Consider the following 19,320-nt stretch of genomic DNA (forward strand, 5'->3'; position numbering starts at 1 on the left):
CTTTTCAGTCATTTCTTTCATTTGGCTTTTAATTTCTTGTTTCAAAGTCTCATTCCTTTTTGTGTCATTTTTTAGTCTTTCATTTTCTCTCTGAAGTTGTTTTAATTCCTTTTTTAATTCATCTATCTCCCTATTGTTCTCTTCATTGGCTTTCCTTAGCATTGATATTTCTTGGTACATTATCTTGTACAGTACTCACCTATAAGTTCTAATAATTCACCTACAATGTCTTTAGTATCTCTGTTTCTTATTGTATTCCTATACAGTGGTTCTCTATCCATTTCTAATTCTCTAAATATACTATTTCTTTCCCTTTCAAACCCCGAAAAACGGCATAAATCTAACCTTTGGTATTCCCTTGACGTATTCTCTAGACAAGACATTTTCTTTCCTACACTGAGTGGAGTCTCTATTCTGGTGTCCTCTAGACATCTTTTTGTTGTTTCTTTGAATCTTGGTGTATCCATTTTGATTAAAAAAAAAGGGTAAAGAGGAGATACAAAGACGAAACTACATTCCGATCGCCACAATTACACAGCTCTACTTCACCATATGTAAACAATTAGGTCTGGTTTTGGCCGTTTCCAAACTTCTTGTTGTTCGCTAGTGTTCTGACTTTACATGTTACTCTGAAATATAATGATATTGGTGAGTGGTGTGTAGGGATCTAGCATAGAATGGAATTTTTGCATTAGATTATATAACATTTGTCTTTTTAGGTTGACAGAGGAACTCTACATCGTGTAGCAGTCACCACAATTCCACTAGAAGCACCTCTCACATGTTATTCACACAACCCAAGCGAGGACCGTCTTCTGCTGGCTTGCAACAATGGGGTGCTGGCTCTTCATTGTGAATCTAGAGGAATGACCCATGTGACAAAGGCAGGTCTCATTCCCACCTCCATATCATGGCTTGATTCAGGACACCTTGTAATGATTAGCAATGATCGTGGTCAGATTCAGTGTTTTGACATGGCCCTCTCCCTTGTGAGGCTCCAGCTTGTGATGGAGGATCCAGCACCCCTTCGGATCTTGGACCTATCAGAATATTTTCGTCAACAACAGTCCCTACATTCACTGTACTGGCTCCCAATGGCAGCAGGATCCAAGGAGAACCCAGATTTTGTGGCATCACAGCAACTCTTACTTCTCCACTACTCCCATGGACCCCTTGTTTGTTTAGCTATTAAACTCTGTGGATCACTTCCCATATCCTCTCCATACCTTGTTTCACAGTACATCAAACACCGGCAAACAGATGAAGCCATCAATCTGCTGGTCTCACTCAATTGGGATATGGAAGGTCCTACTTCCATGCTCTGTCTCAACACCATTGCCAACCATCTGTTGCGAATGCCTCTCACAGCACAGAGGCAGAGTCAGATGGAATCAGCTCTTGGTTCATTTCATGTACCTGTTCAACCCTTTTCATGTGCAGTTGAAGAAGAGTTTGGCCCAGCAGTACGAGCTGTCACCAGAAGATTCATATTTCATCTACTACGGTAAGTTATATAAAGAAATTGGAGTTTAATTTTTTTTGGGGGGGGGGGTCATGTGAGAACACTGCTGGGGATAGTTGTCTTTGTTATACAAGAATTTTTTTTAATTTTCATGAGACTTCTTATATATGTAATATTCTTCTATGACATGTTGGTTCTCGTCTTGGGTGTTACGATGAACATGGGTTCAATCTGTTGCCCTAGGTCTCTCTTGCAGAAGACCTGTGACTTTTCAGAAAACTGGTACCATATCATATACTCCTTCAACACTTTATCCCAAACACATTGAGGCAACCAGGGTTCAAATTCAGGTCCTACCAGTGACTGCTATTAAGCGTAGCAGTCTAAGCACATAGGACTTTAACCAGGTGACTTGTTGACCATCTACAGAATTATGAGAGGTATGGGAGTCCTTCATAGAGAAGACTTACTAAATTGGGATAAGAGAAACATAAGGGGATATGGAAGGAAGTTCTAAAAGGACAGTTATAGAAGAGATCTGAAAAAGAATAGCTTTCTCCACAGTGTGGTGGATGTATGGAACATACTAGATGAAACAATAGTGTGTGCAGAAACAATACACAAATTTAAGAGCAAATTAGACATGGCAAGATACAGAGATGGGACACCATGAGCATAGCTCCCCTTCCCTTAAGATACAGCTACATAAATAACCAAGCACCCTTTGGCATAAGCTCTTTATTGTTCTATTCTAATCTATTCTATGTACTAATGCCTTCTTTCCCCTTATAAGGGAAGTAACCAGTCAAGATACACACCCTCTCCTACCCATTTCACTCCCATCCAGCACCCATTGTTTCCTTCTCTGTCCCCTTGTACAGAAAAAGAGAGGACGGGGAGACATCCATTTCAGCTGCATCAAAATATCACACATAAGCACCCCCATCCCCTCCCCTCCCTTCCTTGCATAACAGTATCATCCATACATTCTCCTCTCATCCCTATCTCCTGCTTGCTTTCTTCCTTCCTTGCTTCCTTGCTCAACAGACATTCCTCTCTTGCTCAACGCCCCCTTCACACCATCCATCCATCTCATCCTTGGTTGTCCCCTCAAGTTCACTCCCCTCCATTTCTGTCCACACTTTTTTTTACTAATATTTCATTACTCATTCTTTCCATGTGCCCAGATGATTCCAGTAATTACATACATATACCAGAGGCTTTTTCCCCCTTACAAGGGAGGTAGCCAAAAAACAAAGGCATGAAATCCACTTCCACCCACTCCATCCCCACATACTCCACTCCCATTCATCCCCCTCCCTCTTATCTTGGCTCCTCCTGGATGACAGGTCATCCCTGCATCTCGCCCACTGCCCTGTGTCAGAAGCGGTGCTGCAAGACACAGCACATCCACAGCAAGGCCACTCCATTGGCAATCCCCCCTCTCTGTCCCCTCATACAGAAAAAGAGAAGACGGGGAGAAATCCCTTATGGCTGCATAAAATTATTTTTCACACATACTCCCTCACCTCCCCATTCCCCACCCACTCCTTTTCATGCATCACAGCATCATCCATACAAAACCATTTTTCATTCACCCCTATCTTCTATTGTCTGTCCTTTCTCAACTGACATTCCCTCCTTTCCCAATGCCTCTTTTACCCCATCCATCTTATCCTAGGTCAACCCCTCATGTTCACTCCTACCTCTGCCTTCCACACTTCTTTTACTAATCTTTCTTCACTCATTCCTTCCATGTATCCAAACCATCCCAAAACTCTTTCATCAACACTATCTCCCAACTCCTTTTCCACCCCTGTTTTCTTCCTCACTTCGTTTCTCACTCTATCCAACGTAGTAACCCCTATCATACTTCTCATGCACCTCATCTCAATCGCATTTGACAAAGTACCACACAAAAAATTAATAGGAAAATTAGAAACAACAGGTGGCATTGCAGGTAATTTATCAAAATGGATGGAAGACTTCTTGCGTGGGAGAAAAATGAGGGTAGTAATTAGAGACAAATACTCGAAATGGGAAGAAATGATAAGTGGTGTTCCACAAGGATCAGTACTGGCTCCAATCATGTTTGCCATATATGTAAATGACATGGACGAAGGAGTTGAATGTTATATGAATTTCTTTGCAGATCATGCAAAAATATTAAAGTATCAACAAATGAGGACTGTGACTCATTACAATCAGACCTGGACACAATCTGGAAATGTACTCAAAAGTGGGAGGTGAACTTTAATATCAAGAAGTGTAGCATAATGTAGTTTGGTAAAAGCAAAAACAGAATTTTTAAAAATTACAAAATTGGTGAAAATTAAATAAAAAAAAGTGCACTCGGAAAGGGACCTTGGAGTGATAATCAGCAATGACATGACACCGGATAGACATACAAACAAAATAGCAGGTGAAGCATTCAACCTACTAAGGTCAATGAAAGTGGCATTTGAATACTCGGATGAAGGAATTATAAAAAAATATTAGTCACATTGATTAGACCAAAACTGGAATATGCAGCAACACTATGGACACCCAGTACTAAAAAGAATATAAGGAAACTAGAAAGAATACAGAGAGCAACAACAATGTTGGTATCAGCTCTTTCCTAATTAACATACGAACAAAGATTATCAAAACTAGAACTACCAACACTAGAGCAAAGAAGAGAAAGAGGTGATCTACTGACTATATATAGAATCATGAAAGGAATGGAAATCCTTGACAGAAAAGATTTACTAAAAAAAAATGACAATGAAAAAAAAAAGAGGTCATGAAAACAAACTCAAAAAGGACAACTATAGAAGAGATAGGAAAAGAATAGCTTCCCACACAGAATGCTGGATATATGGAATAACTTAGATGAAAAAACAGTGTGCAATTACTATACACGATTTTAAGAATAAACTTGATGCTGAAAGATACAAAGACGGGTCACCACAAGCATAGCTCCCTTCCTGTATAATACAACGAGGTAAATAGGTAAATACACGACCATTAAATACACAATGACTCAGTAGATAAAGGAATTTACCAGATACAGAAACAATGAGGAACCATCGAGACTGGATTTAATACCTATGCCAGAACCTGAAATTGTGGACAGAATCTTATACTTAATAAAAATAAAATCTGTCATTTCCCGAGATGGGGCGGGCCGGTGGTAAATTGGTTACATCATCGCTTGGCAGATGGACGATCATCGTTGAGCCATGGACGATCATCGTTGAGCCATGGACGATCATCGTTGAGCCATGGACGATCATCGTTGGGCCGTGGACGATCATTGTTTAGTCGTGGATGGTGATCGTTGGGCCATGAACGATCATCGTTGAGCAATGGACGATCATCGTTGAGCCATGGACGTTGTTTAGTCAAGAATGATTATCGTTCAGCCGTGGACGATCATAGTTGAGCCGTGGAGATCATCGTTGAGCCGTGGACGATCATCGTTAGGCCATGGACGATCATCGTTGAGCCGTGGACGATCATCGTTGAGCCGTGGACGATCATCGTTGAGCCGTGGACGATCATCGTTAAGCCGTGGACGATCATCGTTAAGCCGTGGACGATCATCGTTGAGTCAAGAACGATCATCGTTGAGCCATGAACGATCATCGTTGAGCCGTGGACGATCATTGTTGAGCCATGGACGATCATCGTTGAGCCGTGGACGATCATCGTTGAGCTGTGGATGATCATCGTTGAGCAATGGACGATCATCGTTGAGCCATGGACTATCATCGTTGAGTCAAGAACGATCATCGTTGAGCCATGGACGATCATCGTTGAGCCATGGACGATCATCGTTGAGCCATGGACGATCATCGTTGAGCCATGGATGATCATCGTTGGGCCGTGGACGATCATCGTTGAGCCGTGGATGATGATCGTTTAGCAATGGACAATCATCGTTGAGCAATGGACGATCATCGTTGAGCAATGGACGATCATCGTTGAGCCGTGGACGATCATCGTTGAGTCAAGAACGATCATCGTTGAGTCAAGAACGATCATCGTTGAGCCATGGACGATCATCGTTGAGCCATGGACGATCATCGTTGAGCCATGGACGATCATCGTTGAGCCATGGACGATCATCGTTGAGCCATGGACGATCATCGTTGAGCCATGGACGATCATCGTTGAACCGTGGACGATCATCGTTGGGCCGTGGACGATCATCGTTGAGCCGTGGATGATGATCGTTGAGCAATGGACGATCATCGTTGAGCAATGGACGATCATCGTTGAGCAATGGACGATCATCGTTGAGCAATGGACGATCATCGTTGAGCCGTGGACGATCATCGTTGAGTCAAGAACGATCATTGTTGAGCCATGGACGTTGTTGAGTCAAGAATGATCATCATTGAGCCGTTGACGATCATCGTTGAGCCGTGGACGATCATCGTTAGGCCATGGACGCTCATCGATGAGGCATGGACGATCATCGTTGAGCCCTGAACGATCATCGTTTTGCAATGGACGATCATTGTTGAGCCGTGGACGATCATCGTTGAGTCAAGAACGATCATCGTTAAGCCATGGTGTAAAAGTTCTCGAAGCTGCCGAAGTTATCGAAGGTGCCAAAGTTCTCGAAAGTGCCGAAGTTCTCGAAGGTGCCGAAGTTCTCGAAGGTGCCGAAGTTCTCGAACGTGCCGAAGTTCTCGAAAGTGCCGAAATTGTCGAAGGTGCCGAAGTTCTCGAATGTGCCAAAGTTCTCAAAGGCGCCGAAGTTCTCGAAGGCGCCGAAGTTCTCGAAGGCGCCGAAGTTCTCGAAGGCGCCGAAGTTCTCGAAGGCGCCGAAGTTCTCGAAGGCGCCGAAGTTCTCGAAGGCGCCGAAGTTCTCGAAGGTGCCGAAGTTCTCGAAGGTGCCGAAGTTCTCGAAAGTGCCGAAGTTCTCGAAGTTCTGGAAGGTCTCGAAGATCTCGAAGGTCTTGGTGTTCGTAGACAGCTCGTTCCGGCGAACCCGTCTCACTGGCGAGTTGTCATCAACATACGCCATGAAGAGAGTCTAAGAAGTGTGTAACTGGGATGAGGCGATTGGTCGAGCGTTTTAGCTCATTCCTGGACTTCCCGTCCTCGCATATGAAAACCAGTCTTCTGTTAGAATAAAGTGTATTTGTAAAATTGTGTGTGTGCGTGCGTGTGTGATGTTTCCCTAAAGGGACATTTTGGGTGTTCCAGGAAGGTTTATGGGGGGGTATAGTCTTTGTCTGTGCGGGAGATTTTCGTCAAATCCTCCCAGTTATAAGAGGGGGAGGAATGAATGATGAGCTCGAATACTGTATAAAGTCCGGTTATTTCTTGGACGACCTTTTAAAGTTGGAACTAACACGTAACGTGAGACTCAAGGCAGATGACGCACAGAACAAGATATTTGCGGAAAATCTATTGGGTCTGGGGAGAGGGGAGAGTGGACCCGTAAAACTTCCCGAGAAGTATGGGATTGTCGTTGAGACCCGTAAAGAGTTAGTGGACAAAGTCTATGATAATGTAGAGGAAAATCACCTGAATGCTTCATATTTCGAGAAGAGGGCTATCATTTCCCCCACAAACGATGATGTCGACAGGATAAACTTGATGGTCTACGATAAGTCTGAAGAACCAGAGAAAGTGTACATGAGTGTTGACACTGCAATGGAAGAAGTAACGGACATTCAGACATCGGTTTTCAATGCCATAACAAGCCCCTCTCTCCCTCTTCACATGTTGAGACTGAAAGTAGGAAGTGTCATCATGGTTATGAGGAATATATGCCCTCCCAAGTTGTGTAATGGGTCCAGAGTAATAGTGACTAATCTTCAAAAAAATATCATAGTCGGAATAATCTTAGGCGGTACACACAGGGGTGAACAGGTTTTACTCCCGAGAATTACTCTGGAGTCTACTGATACCACTATACCATTCAAGCGGAAACAATTCCCTGTTAAGCTTAGTTATGCGATGACGATAAACAAATCTCAGGGGCAGACATTTGATAGGTGTGGAATATTGCTTGATTCTGCACAGTACTTTGCCCACGGACAACTTTATGTCGCCTGATAAAGAGTTACAAGCTGGAATTCTCTCAGCATATACACAGTTTGGGAAAAAGTGAACGACGATTTCAGGATGAAACGACCACGCAATTGCGTGTATAAAGAACTTTTCGTTGAGAGTCTTTCAGAAGAAGATAAACCTCCTGAAGCGGTCGTAGTTTCTGACGACCAAGAAGTTGCTTTGGCCGAAGAAGAGCCTGACCAAAGCATTGTCGAGATACCCAAAGAAGTGTACACGATCTCAGAAGAGGAAGCCGTAGATATGTTGCTGCCCGCGTCGTACGATTTGTGCTACGAAAGAGAAGAAGAGGTCGACCCTGCCTCCAGTTTCTCTATCTCTATCAAGGAGGAGTTGGAAGAGAAAATCGAGGAAGTTAACCAAAAAATAGAAGAGGTCAAAAAGATGCTAAAAGAGAACAGAGATACCACCACTGAGAGCAACAAGAGGTGCAGCGACGACGACGAGGGAGAATCTTCTACTAAGAAGTAGTGCCGGCGGCTTTAAGTTGAAGAAGTTAAAGATGACTAATAAAACACATGATTTTTATCACTCATATTTTATTTTGACCTTTTACAAATGTATAGCAAGAGGGCGTAGCCCTAGGGCGCGAAACGCCCGCGAGCGAAGCGAGCAGCGCCGCAGGCCAAGCACCCACGGCGTAGCCGTGGCTGGCGCAGCCAGGTGCTTGTAGATTACAAAACACCAATAGGAAGAGTGACCATGCACTAATAGAATTCGAACTAAAAGAACAAATAGACATAAGAAGAAATGAGAAACATAGAATAGGAAGACCAATGTACAAAACTAATTTTGAGAAACTTAGAAAAAAATTCCGGAATGCAAACTGGGAAAAATTCCTAAAGGAAGAAACAAGGATGGAAGAGAAATGGAATATACTAAAAGAAATTTATGAGGGAGTGAACAAATATGTACCACAAAAGCAAGAAAGAGTATACATAAAGAACTGGTTCAACAAAAAATGTAGTGAAGCTAAGGATAAAAGAGACAAGGCCTGGAAAAAAAAAAAAAAATGAGCAAATGGCAAACATACATCAAACTAAGAAACGATTATGTAAAAATACGCAGAGATGAAAAGAGAAACTATGAAAAATAATAGAAAATGCAAGGAACAACAAACTATTTTACAGATATGTGAATGGTAAACTAAGAAATGAATAAAAAAAATAGAAAAGCTGCACCAGGGAAGTTATGAATATACAGAAGAACAAGAAATGGCAGAAATTATGAACAATCATTTCAAATTGGTATTCACAATTGAAAACTCACCTAACTGTGAGCGAATAGAGAGACAGAAATCCCCCCCCCCCCCCCGTGAAGGAAATAACTATTACACAGAAGGAAATCAGCGACCAAATAAAAAACCTTGATGTCAGAAAATTGCATGGTCTTGATGGAATTGCAAATTGGGTACTGGAAGAATGCGTAGAGCAGTTAACGGATAAAATGTACCATATAATCAAATGCTCACTCAAAGAAGGAAAGGTACCACAAGACTGGAACAATGTAAATATTGCACCAATATATAAAGGAGGGAACAAGGAAAATCCAACTAACTACAGACCAGTCTCCGTAGCAAGCACATAAGAACCAGACATAATGGGAATTGTAGAAACCAAATTAAAGTACACCCTAACACCCCACACTGTGGGACAAGGTGTATACAACTGTTGCACAAAGAATAGAAAGAACAAACAGGGCGGAGGAGTTCTAATATTGACTAAAAGATTTGAGTGTAACAAAAATAACTGAAGGAAAAAACAATGTAGAATCAATTATAGTACAAGTCAAAGGTAAACAAATGAAGAAAAGAAAATTTGCAGTGGTATATGTACCTCCTAAAACACAAGCCTGGACAGAAAGGGATCATTCCGAGTTACTAGAAGATACAAAACATGAATTAATTGAAACGCTGAAAGATGGAGGAAATACAGTAATTATGGGTGACTTTAATTCAAAAGAAATATGCTGGGAAAAAATGACAGTGAAGGGGGAGAGAAACACTAGGGCAATGTACTCCTTGACTTGACCATTGAAAACACAATGACCCAGTGGATTAAAGAAAATACTAGATACAGAGGAAATGAAGAACCCTCAAAATTGGACTTAGTACTTACGACAGAACCTGAGATTATTAAAAAAATTGATTATAAAACTCCGATAGGAAAAAGTGACCACATACTAATTGAAATGGAATTGAAAGAACAAATGGACCAAAGAAAAATTATAAACATAGAATAGGAAGACCTATGTATAACAAAACAAACTTTGAGAAACTTAAAACATTCTTTCGCAATGCAAACTGGGAAATATTCCAAAACGAAGATACAGGGATAGAAAAAAAAAAATGGAATGTATTAAAATAAATTTATAATGAAGGAGTGAACAAATATGTACCACAACAAAAAATGGAAAAGGCATACATAAAGAGCTGGTACAACAAAAGATGTAGTGAAGCTAAGGAAAAAAGAGACAAAGCTTGGAAAAAGTGGAAAAGAGATAAGAAACAAAGCAAATGGCAAACGTACATCAAACTAAGAAACAAATATGTAAAAATATGCAGAGATGAAAAGAGGAATTATGAAAAAAGGATAATAGACAAATGTAAGGAAGAACCCAAACTATTTTACAAATATGTAAACGGAAAACTGAAAAACAAACAAGAAATAGAAAAACTGCGCCAAGATAAAAAGGAATATACAGAAGAACTGGAAATGGCTGAAATTATGAACAACCACTTGAGATCAGTATTCACAATAGAAAACTCACCTAACAGTGTAGATAGAGAGAATTATCCCCAGCAATGAAAGAAATATACGTAACACAAAAAGAAATCAGTGATCAAATTAAAACCCTGGATGTCAGAAAATCACATGGCCCAGACGGAATTGCAAACTGGATACTGAAAGAATGTATGGAAGAATTAACTGACAAAATATATAATATAATTAAATCCTCACTTAAGGGACTGTGGGAAGTGCTTATAGGTGAACGTGTCATAAAAGTTGTTCAATTTCTTTGGTGAACTTATGTATACTTACTCTATCGGAAAGAGTATTATTGCATACTAAATTGTTTTAGTAACATGTATATATTACGTGTAGTTAATTTTTTTCTTTCTTTTTTTTATGATAGTATCTGTAATCATTGAAGTATCCACAGGCATAGGTAATCAGCCTACTATGTAGGAAATGAAAGATTAGAGTCTTGGAAACAACTTCATTGAGTTAGATTTTTTCCTACTCTCTTTTATTCTTTTTTATGATTTTTTTATTTTGAATAGTAGAAACTTCAGTGAAAATCTGCTATGATAAATTAAACAAAAAAAATAAGTTACAGTTTCCTTTGTTTTTTCCTGATCAAATTAAAGAATTACTCTTTCTCTTTACAAATTCGAAAGAATGAATGAAATCGGACAAAAAGAAACAGAGATATGGCTATTTAAATATAAAAAACATAAACTTTTCAGGAGAGGCATTTAAAGTTTAAAGGAGCGCACCGGCATTTAAAATCCTCCGGCCGCGTACTCACTCGTGACATTGTCTATTTTTTTACGTTTCCGTTTAAAACTTTAAACAAAACTGAACTGGCTATCGAAAATTTGACTTAATTTCAATATACAGAATGTTTTTTCATGCAATAGGGTTGCCAGATGTCGCCAATAATTTATCTATTTCATTTTATATATAAGAACAGAAACGGAATTGAGCTGTAATATTTGGTCGAAGTGTTACAGCCATCATAGAGAATCTTTTGAATACCTGTTGGTAGAATAAAAGATAATACGATCGCATGCATGACTGGTAGGCTAACAGATACGCGACAGGGCGACATCCTTTCTCCTTTAGCTTTGAAGAGATACTGAGATCCTTGTGGTGATTGACGATTAGTGTTGGGCAAGTTGCCAGATATCTCCATATATATTAATTATAGTAAACAAAACAGAACTGGGTATCAAAATTTTGACTTTATTTCAATATACAGAATGTTTTTTCATGCAATGGGGTTGCCAGAGGTTGCCAAAAATTTATTTATTTTATTTTATATATAAGAAAAGAAACGGAATTGAGCTGTAATATTTGGCTAAAGTGTTACCACCATCATAGAGAATCTTTTGAAATGTTTACCTAAAATTCGTTGATTTTCCAGAATTTTTCGTGTTTTCGCGCCCTACAGTCCCTTAAGGGGTACGCGACACCTGGGGGGGGGGTGAATTTGGTCAAGATATAGCATTTTTCAAAACTGTGTACAAAATGTTTGTACACCATTTAGAAATAAATCCCGACAAATAATTTTCCAGCAGCGCACAATTTAAATGTCTTGGGCGGGGGTTTAAACGGACAGAGTTAAAGGCGCAACCCACACTAGAGGGGGGCGTGCCACTTAGGACCTTCAGGCGCATCGAATAACATTGAAATTCGATTTAATTTACGCTCGCCCAATGCTTCAACGGCCAGTATGAGGGTGGAGGGGAAGGGAGGAAGGTGGAGGGATAGCTCTTGCCAACTTAGAGCTCAGTTACCTACTAGCTTAAAAAAAAAAATGTACGCATGTCTCATGAGCTCTCCTGGCAATATATTACCTTAGCTAGTACATATTACTCATTAGTACAGTCATCATGGGTAGCAAAAAGTACATCTACAATGACAAAAAAAACAACAGTTAAAGATGGCAAACAGTCAAAGACGACTAGCCTAGACCTCACCACCTCTCACTCCATCACTGCCCTCACTTCCACCTCTCTCAACATATGTAGCCAGGTTCTACACCATGAAGTACTTTATTCATCTCGAATACAGCAAGAAAATTAGATATTAGTTATGAAATTGTACAGAGGGGAGATGAGAATGAATGTGAATTTATGATTGTGGAGAAGAGCAGTTTTTTGCCCAACTTTACCGAAAGTAAAAGTTACTATCGATGGTTCGTGGAGTAAGAGAGGATTCACTTCCAAAGGCACCCACTGCTGGTTAAAATAAACCTCTTTCCAATGATTTAGATATCCCGAAGACCCCCAGCAGTGAGGTTTCATATGAAGAAACCGACAAATGCGCAAAAAAGCAAATTATATGGTGTCTGTGCGTCGCCACTACTGTGATATTGTAACCGTTAAATAGGTTTGTTGGTTACGTAAGGAGGACTTAATGCGGGCGATATAAACTCCAAAACGGGAGTTTTCTATTAAACAATGAAGATCTGGTTAAACTACAAATGGGCCCTATGGGCTAAATACTCGTACAATAAGTGCCAGGCCTTGACCTAGGGCACAATAGGCTGGCAGCCTCTTGGTCTGCCTAACCTGGCGTTTGGCAGGTAGGCTCTTCACCTACCCCCAGCTCTGACTACTGGCCGGTAGGCTCTTGAACTACCCAGCCTCTGGCAGCGTGACATGGGTGTTATAAGGTATATATGTGGTTAGTGGAGGGTTGTAAGTAAAGGTGTTAGTCTCACTATTCTATGCATGGGGTCAGTTCTATGTATGAGGGTTAGTCCTATAATTGGTGGATATTGTTAGGTATATCATATATATATGTTAGTTTATGCGTAATATACTAGGGCAGTTATAATAAAAGGACTTTTAATAGGTTAGTAATGGTTACAGATATACTTATACTTTAGTTTTTCATTATTTAAAGTACTTATAGTTAAAATATGTTGATGATTTTTACTGTACTTATCCATTATATAATAAGAATTAAACCATGAAAACATCAGTCAAATTGGTGAAACTATAAGCAAATTACAGATACATTTATATTTCAAGTCGTCATATCTCCGTTCGATATTTTTTTTACTTTTTTTTTTATCATATCTTTCCTGTCACATATATTTCCAAATTCTGTCACTGACTGCCTTAGTCCCTCCTCTGACTGCCACAAGAGCAGTGTCATCTGCAAGTAACAACAGACTCACCTATTTCCCTCCACTATCTCTAACCAGGAAGAAAGTTAAGATTGTGAGGTGGGATGAGTTGGGCAGAGAGGAAAAAGTAAAAGTTGCCGATGGACTAATATTAATGGAAGTGAAGGCAGTAAAGGGAAGATGGGTAGAGTATTTGAGAGAGTTGTTGAATGTGGAGGAGGATAGGGATTGATTGATTGTGGCAGTGAGAGGAGCTAAGAAAATAACTGTGATGGGTATCATGGTGAGTGTCTGAAAAAGGAATTGCAAACTGGATACTGAAAGAATGTATGGAAGAATTAACTGACAAAATATATAATATAATTAAATCCTCACTTAAGGGGGTACGCGACACCTGGGGGGCGGTGAATTTGGTCAAGATATAGCATTTTTCAAAACTGTGTTCAAAATGTTTGTATACCATTTAGAAATAAATCCTGACAAATAATTTTCCAGCAGCGCACAATTTAAATGTCTTGGGCAGGGGTTTAAATGGACGGAGTTAAAGGCGCAACCCACACTAGAGGGGGGCATGCCACTTAGGACCTTCAGGCGCATCGAATAACGTTGAAATTCGATTTAATTTACGCTCGCCCAATGCTTCAACAGCCAGTATGAGGGTGGAGGGGAAGGGAGGAAGGTGGAGGGATAGCTCTTGCCAACTTAGAGCTCAGTTACCTACTAGCTTAAAAAAAAAAATGTACGCATGTCTCATGAGCTCTCCTGGCAATATATTACCTTAGCTAGTACATATTACTCATTAGTACAGTCATCATGGGTAGCAAAAAGTACATCTACAATGACAAAAAAAACAACAGTTAAAGATGGCAAACAGTCAAAGACGACTAGCCTAGACCTCACCACCTCTCACTCCATCACTGCCCTCACTTCCACCTCTCTCAACATATGTAGCCAGGTTCTACACCATGAAGTACTTTATTCATCTCGAATACAGCAAGAAAATTAGATATTAGTTATGAAATTGTACAGAGGGGAGATGAGAATGAATGTGAATTTATGATTGTGGAGAAGAGTAGTTTTTTGCCCAACTTTACCGAAAGTAAAAGTTACTATCGATGGTTCGGGGAGTAAGAGAGGATTCACTTCCAAAGGCACCCACTGCTGGTTAAAATAAACCTCTTTCCAATGATTTAGATATCCCGAAGACCCCCCCAGCAGTGAGGTTTCATATGAAGAAACCGACAATTATGCAAAAAAGCAAATTATATGGTGTCTGTGCGTCGCCACTACTGTGATATTGTAACCGTTAAATAGGTTCGTTGGTTACGTAAGGAGGACTTAATGCGGGCGAGATAAACTCCAAAACGGGAGTTTTCTATTTATTAAACAATGAAGATCTGGTAAAACTACAAATGGGCCCTATGGGCTAAATACTCGTACAATAAGTGCCAGGCCTTGACCTAAGGCACAATAGGCTGGCAGCCTGCTCGGTCTGCCTAACCTGGCAGCCTCTCGGTCTGCCTAACCTGGCAGCCTCTCGGTCTGCCTAACCTGGCAGCCTCTCGGTCTGCCTAACCTGGCAGCCTCTCGGTCTGCCTAACCTGGCAGCCTCTCGGTCTGCCTAACCTGGCAGCCTCTCGGTCTGCCTAACCTGGCAGCCTCTCGGTCTGCCTAACCTGGCAGCCTCTCGGTCTGCCTAACCTGGCAGCCTCTCGGTCTGCCTAACCTGGCAGCCTCTCGGTCTGCCTAACCTGGCAGCCTCTCGGTCTGCCTAACCTGGCAGCCTCTCGGTCTGCCTAACCTGGCAGCCTCTCGGTCTGCCTAACCTGGCAGCCTCTCGGTCTGCCTAACCTGGCAGCCTCTCGGTCTGCCTAACCTGGCAGCCTCTCGGTCTGCCTAACCTGGCGTCTGGCAGGTAGGCTCTTCACCTACCCCCAGCTCTGACTACTGGCCGGTAGGCTCTTGACCTACCCAGCCTCTGGCAGCATGACATGGGTGTTATAGGGTATATATGTGGTTAGTGGAGGGTTGTAAGTAAAGGCGTTAGTCTCACTATTCTATGCATGGGGTCAGTTCTATGTATGAGGGTTAGTCCTATAATTGGTGGATATTGTTAGGTATATCATATATATATGTTAGTTTATGCGTAATATACTAGGGCAGTTATAATAAAAGGACTTTTAATAGGTTAGTAATGGTTACAGATATACTTATACTTTAGTTTTTCATTATTTAAAGTACTTATAGTTAAAATATGTTGATGATTTTTACTGTACTTATCCATTATATAATAAGAATTAAACCATGAAAACATCAGTCAAATTGGTGAAACTATAAGCAAATTACAGATACATTTATATTTCAAGTCGTCATATCTCCGTTCGATATTTTTTTACTTTTTTTTTAATCATAAAAAATTACTTTTGTAGTAAAAAAGGGTAGACAGAAAGGCACTGTGGGAGGTTATGCAGATTTATGGGATAGGAGGAAAGCTTCTAGGAGCTGTCAAGAGTTTTTATGAGAGTAGTAGAGCTTGTGTCAGGATTAGAAATGGAGAGAGTGAGTGGTTTGAGGTAAAGGTGGGACTTCGTCAAGGATGCGTTATGTCGCCCTGGCTGTTCAACTTATACATGGATGGGGTGGTGCGAGAGGTGAATGCTAGGGTAGTGGGTCAGGGATTGGAGATGGTTAAAGAAAATGGAGAAAAGTGGGAGGTGAGCCAACTGTTGTTTGCGGACGACACTGCGCTTGTGGCTGGGTCAGAGGAGGGATTGAGGAAGCTGGTGGCAGAGTTTGGGAGAGTATGTGATAGAAGAAAGCTAAAGATAAATGTAGGTAAAAGTAAGGTGATGAGATGTACAAGGAGTGAAGGTGGCAGTAGACTGGAAGTGAACATTAAGGGAGAGCGACTGGAGGAAGTGGATAGTTGCAGATACTTGGGTGCAAGTGTAACAGGAAAAGGTGGAGTGAAGGTGGAGGTAGAATGTAGATTGAGAGAAGTGAGTAAATGCCTTGGTGGATTAAAGAGTGTAATGAGGAATAGACATTTGGGAATGGATGCGAAGAGGAGACTGTATGAAGGAGTGATTGTGCCAACAGCACTGTATGGGGCAGAAACGTGGAACATAAGAGAAGAAGAGAGAAGGAGTTTGAATGTGTTTGAGATGAGGTGTCTGAGAAGTATGGTGGGGGTTACTAGGCTGGATAGAGTGAGAAATGAGGAGGTGAGGAGGAGAACAGGGGTGAAAAAGGATTTGGGAGATAGGGTTGATGAAAGAATATTAGGATGGTTTGGACACATGGAAAGAATGAGTGAAGAAAGACTAGTAAAAGAGGTATGGAAGGCAGATGTGGAGGGAGTGAACATGAGGGGACGTCCTAGGATGAGGTGGATGGATGGGGTGAAGGGGGCTTTGGGGAAGAGGGGAATGTCTGTTGAGGAAGGAAGGGAGAGGACGGAAGACAGAGGTGAGTGGAGAATGGTTGTATATGGATGATGTTGTGATTGCATGAGGAGGAATGGGTAGGGGGGATGGGGGGTGGTGTAGTATGTGTGAGTAAATTTTGACGCAGCCCGAAGGGATTTTCTCCCCGTCCTCTCCTTATATGCAAGGGGGGACGGAGAGGGGGGGTCGCCGATTAAATGAAGCGGCCTTGCTGTGGATGTGCTGTGTCTTGCGACACTGCTTCTGACCCAGGGCGGTGGGCAGGGTGCAGGGATGACCCGTCATCCAGGAGGTGCTCAGATGAGAGGGAGGGTGGGAGGGGTGTGGAGTGTATGTAGGGATGAAATGGGTGGGAGTGTTTTTATGCCTTTCCCTTTTTGGCTACCTCCCTTGTAAGGGGGAAAAAGCCTTGGTATATAAAAAAATAAAAAATAAAAAATTAAAATACATCAGATTTAGATGAAACTTACAGGAAATATTACATTTAGTAATTGCTAGGGCCGGTCATTCAAATATTTTGAATAAGATGAACACAAAAAAATGTCATTTTTCACAATTTTTGCTGGACATTAAAATTGAAATGCCTGTATGCAAAAGTATAAAGGAAATTGTTCAATTACTCAATGACCGGCCCTAGGTGTGCCTACTGACTAATCATAGCCAAAATATAAAACAAATTGGTCCACGTATTATGATGCTGTACACTTTTAAATGTCGCTACTGGTATATGTACATGTGTACATACATTCTGTTTCACCTGAAATGTAGGCAACATGGATACCTATTTACCTGAGAAGTTTCAGCTCTTTACTCTAAATAGTTTAGAAAATGACCCCTAGGTGTCGCGTACCCCCTTAAGGGAACCCCGGCCACGAAAACTCGAAATTTTTTGGAAAATGAACGAATTTTAGGTAAACATTTCAAAAGGTTCTCCATGATGGTGGTAACACTCAAACTAAATATTAGAGCTTAGTTCCGTTTCTTTTCTTATATATAAAATGAAATAGATGAATTTTTGGCGACCTCTGGTAACCTCTGGCAACCCATTGCATAAAAAACATTTGAAATAAGTCAAAATTTCGATAGCCAGTTGTTGTTTTTTTACTGCAATTAATATCTATGGAGATATCTGGCAGCTTGATATGGAGGTATCTGGCAATTTGACTAAACCCAGAGAACGATGCTAAAAGGAGAGACTTTAGTAGCTGTGGAAAAGTGAGAGCAGGAGGATATCATTTTCTCATGCTATTCATGCACGCGATCGTATACATATTTTTTTAATATTCCGACAGATAAGCATTTCAAAAGATTTTCTATAATTATGGTAGCACTTCGACCAAAAATTACATCTCATTTCCGTTTTTGTTCGTATATATAAAATAAAATAGATAAATTATTGGCGACATCTGGCAAGTATCTCTTGCATGTCAAATAAATCTTTCATTTATTCTACCAATAACCAATAACCAATATTCATTCTACCAACAATAACTGTGGGAGGGGTGAAGAGAAATAGTAACTTTAATTTGGTAATAAAATAAAATAAAGGAAAATATAATTTAATGTCCGTGCATCCCTTTAACTGTCCGTGCGGCATTTAAATGGCGCTACTGAAAAGTTTGTTTTCTTTCCATTCATCAAGCTACAACTCGCCCATTTATGTACCAATTTTCACAATTTTTTTTTTCATTTAATAGAGAATTGTAAGACATAAATATCTATGAGTCAAAATAAAGCAAATTCTTTAGCATTATTTTTCTGGCTATTATTTTTCCTCAGAAATTTAATCTTTTTAACAATATGTACACATAGAAATAAAAAAAAAATCATTGCTATTCTCATAAGAGGTAAATAAAAAAAAATCTACTCACCAAAATGTTCAGATAGGGCCACTCTTCAAATGGACCTTAAGCAAAAAATATTTGGTAGGACCTTTTCCACGGTATGAGTTTTTGAAATTACTGAATATTTTGCCTATTAACTCTTAGATAATATGGTATTTTTAAGTGAAAGGAAGTGATACTACATGTATTAATAGGTAATCAGAAAAGGAAATGATTTATAAATTTTGTTTGTCTGAATAACTAATTCGGTCGTACCGCACAAGAGTACGGGTGTCCGGGGTCCCCTTAAAGAAGGAAAAGTACCATTGGAGTGGAAAAAGGCAAACATTGTACCAATTTATAAGGGAGGTGATAAAGAAGATCCATCCAACTACAGACCGGTCTCACTAACAAGCACAATAGCAAAAATTTGTGAAAGAGTTGTCAAAAACAGATGGGTTAAATACCTGGAAGAAAAATCTATACTGAACCCAAATCAATTTGGATTCAGACAAGGGAGATCATGTACAACAAATCTGATCTGCTTTTACTCAAGATTAGTAGACATAATACAAGAAAGAGATGGATGGGCGGACTGTGCTTTTCTGGACCTGCAAAAGGCATTCGATAAGGTACCTCTTAAGAAATTAAT

General features: G+C 40.4%; 1 protein-coding gene across 1 annotated transcript in view; it reads left to right on the forward strand.

Annotated features, from left to right (window-relative positions):
• Positions 1-19,320, forward strand: part of frtz (WD repeat-containing and planar cell polarity effector protein fritz) — a 509,212-nt gene that overhangs the window by 288,219 nt on the left and 201,673 nt on the right. Inside the window, exon 13 of the mRNA XM_076182931.1 lies at positions 720-1,504. Within this exon, the coding sequence (XP_076039046.1) occupies positions 720-1,504 (785 nt within the window). The remainder of the gene's footprint in view (positions 1-719; positions 1,505-19,320) is intronic.

This window comes from Oratosquilla oratoria, unplaced genomic scaffold (assembly GCF_046742065.1).
Source record: "Oratosquilla oratoria isolate Oo_2021 unplaced genomic scaffold, ASM4674206v1 SCAFFOLD98, whole genome shotgun sequence".
NCBI lineage: Eukaryota > Metazoa > Arthropoda > Malacostraca > Stomatopoda > Squillidae > Oratosquilla > Oratosquilla oratoria.